This window comes from Anoplophora glabripennis, unplaced genomic scaffold, assembly GCF_000390285.2.
Source record: "Anoplophora glabripennis isolate ALB-LARVAE unplaced genomic scaffold, Agla_2.0 scaffold200, whole genome shotgun sequence".
Taxonomy (NCBI): Eukaryota; Metazoa; Arthropoda; class Insecta; order Coleoptera; family Cerambycidae; genus Anoplophora; species Anoplophora glabripennis.
Window position 1 is genome coordinate 682,083 of NW_019426072.1, and position 1,519 is coordinate 683,601.

Below are 1,519 nucleotides of genomic sequence, written 5' to 3' on the forward strand. Positions count from 1 at the left end.
GTTCTCGTTTACCCGTGAGTCCCGTGACTGCTAAGTTTTGCAAATTCCATTCTCGGAACCTGCCGAATCATATGTTGCGGCTTTTGTTACAGGACTAACCGTACATATGACGAAAACTATGCAATGTAATTTGTAAACACTCCCAGAACACGTGTTGTGTACTCAATTCCACTAAAAATGCATCTTATTACAACCGTGATATATTAAGTGAGTATCAAGTAAACTCTTTCAATGTCAGTGACAACAATATCCGTGCAAAACATTCACAGGGAATTGAATTGCAAAGCTACAATAAAGTACGTGGTTGTGGTGCTAAGAAGAGATAGCAAAGTGGATCGATTTATTTCGAAGAAACCTGCAGCAGTCAGTTTCGGCCTGTTATTCTTGATTAGCATCTTCAAGCTGTCCAGCTCTTCCAGTTCTTTGGAATGCAGTGGTAAAGTCTGCTCTAGCATGTAACAGTTCGTCAGCAACTCCTCTGTCTCTCTCACAATTGAATCGCAGCAGAATGTTATAGCGGTCAGCCAAATCTGCAACAGAATCAGATCTGTAACGTTTGCAGGCACTCTCATTGTTACTTTTTTAATTTATGTTTTTCATTTTGTTAATAAATGTGGAAAATATCAAGATTGCGTTTTTCCAATATTGTAAAAGTTAACAAATGCACTGCAATTTACCCGCATTGTTGACAATAAAAACGTAGCAATTGATATCGACAAGCAGAGGAAGAAGCTTATCAATGAGCAAAGAGGTCAAATATATGAAGGTAACCCGCCCACTTGTAATCACACTCCTAGCTAAAAATGCAAAGCGCACAAGTACGAGTATTTTTTAAAATTATGGATAATTTCCCATGTAAACCTTTTTAATATTTTCCGGTTTATGTCAGATGTCTAGTTCCCGCCATTTTAACTTCTCATATCTTCTTATGTCATCAAAAACACCCCTTACAGGACCCACTTTAAGGACTAAATAAATATTATTGGTCGAATTTTTCATGAATGCTAAAGCCTGATCTGTTAATATTTATATTTCACTTCCAAAAATGATATGTCTTTACTTTGAAATACCAACGTTTTCCAATATTATCAGTTTTAATAATATAGTCCATTGAAATGAAGGCTGAACCTCCAATTTTTGACCTAGGTGGTCAGGAAAGGGGTCAAAAGGTCAAAAAACCGTAATAATTATTAAAATTAAATAATTAAATAAATGTATGTCATGATTTGGACAATTACTAAGGAAGAGAGGGGAAGTGTATATCTCCGGCGGTGAAACCTATTTGGGGACTAGTAGAGCGCGCACGCTACATGTATCGGCTGACTCGCAGTTGACAGCTCTAGCAGGTGTGTCTTTGGAATATAATGCGATTTCAAATATAATTAGCCTGCAGTTGTAGTGGATTTTTTTTTGCTACTTTAATTTTTAAATGGAAAACCAAAAATATTACTAATGATTAATGAATGAACAGAAAAAAAAATTTTAGAACGAAATACTTATTGCAAAAATGAAATATACA

At 35.5% G+C, this 1,519-nt stretch overlaps 1 protein-coding gene across 1 annotated transcript in view; it reads right to left on the reverse strand.

Moving 5' to 3' along the window:
• Nucleotides 1-242: 242 nt before the first annotated feature.
• Nucleotides 243-1,519, reverse strand: part of LOC108907701 (gustatory receptor 68a-like) — an 8,131-nt gene continuing 6,854 nt past the window's right edge. The window contains exon 2 of the mRNA XM_018711491.1: nt 243-530. Within this exon, the coding sequence (XP_018567007.1) occupies nt 264-530 (267 nt within the window). The 3' untranslated portion in view covers nt 243-263. The remainder of the gene's footprint in view (nt 531-1,519) is intronic.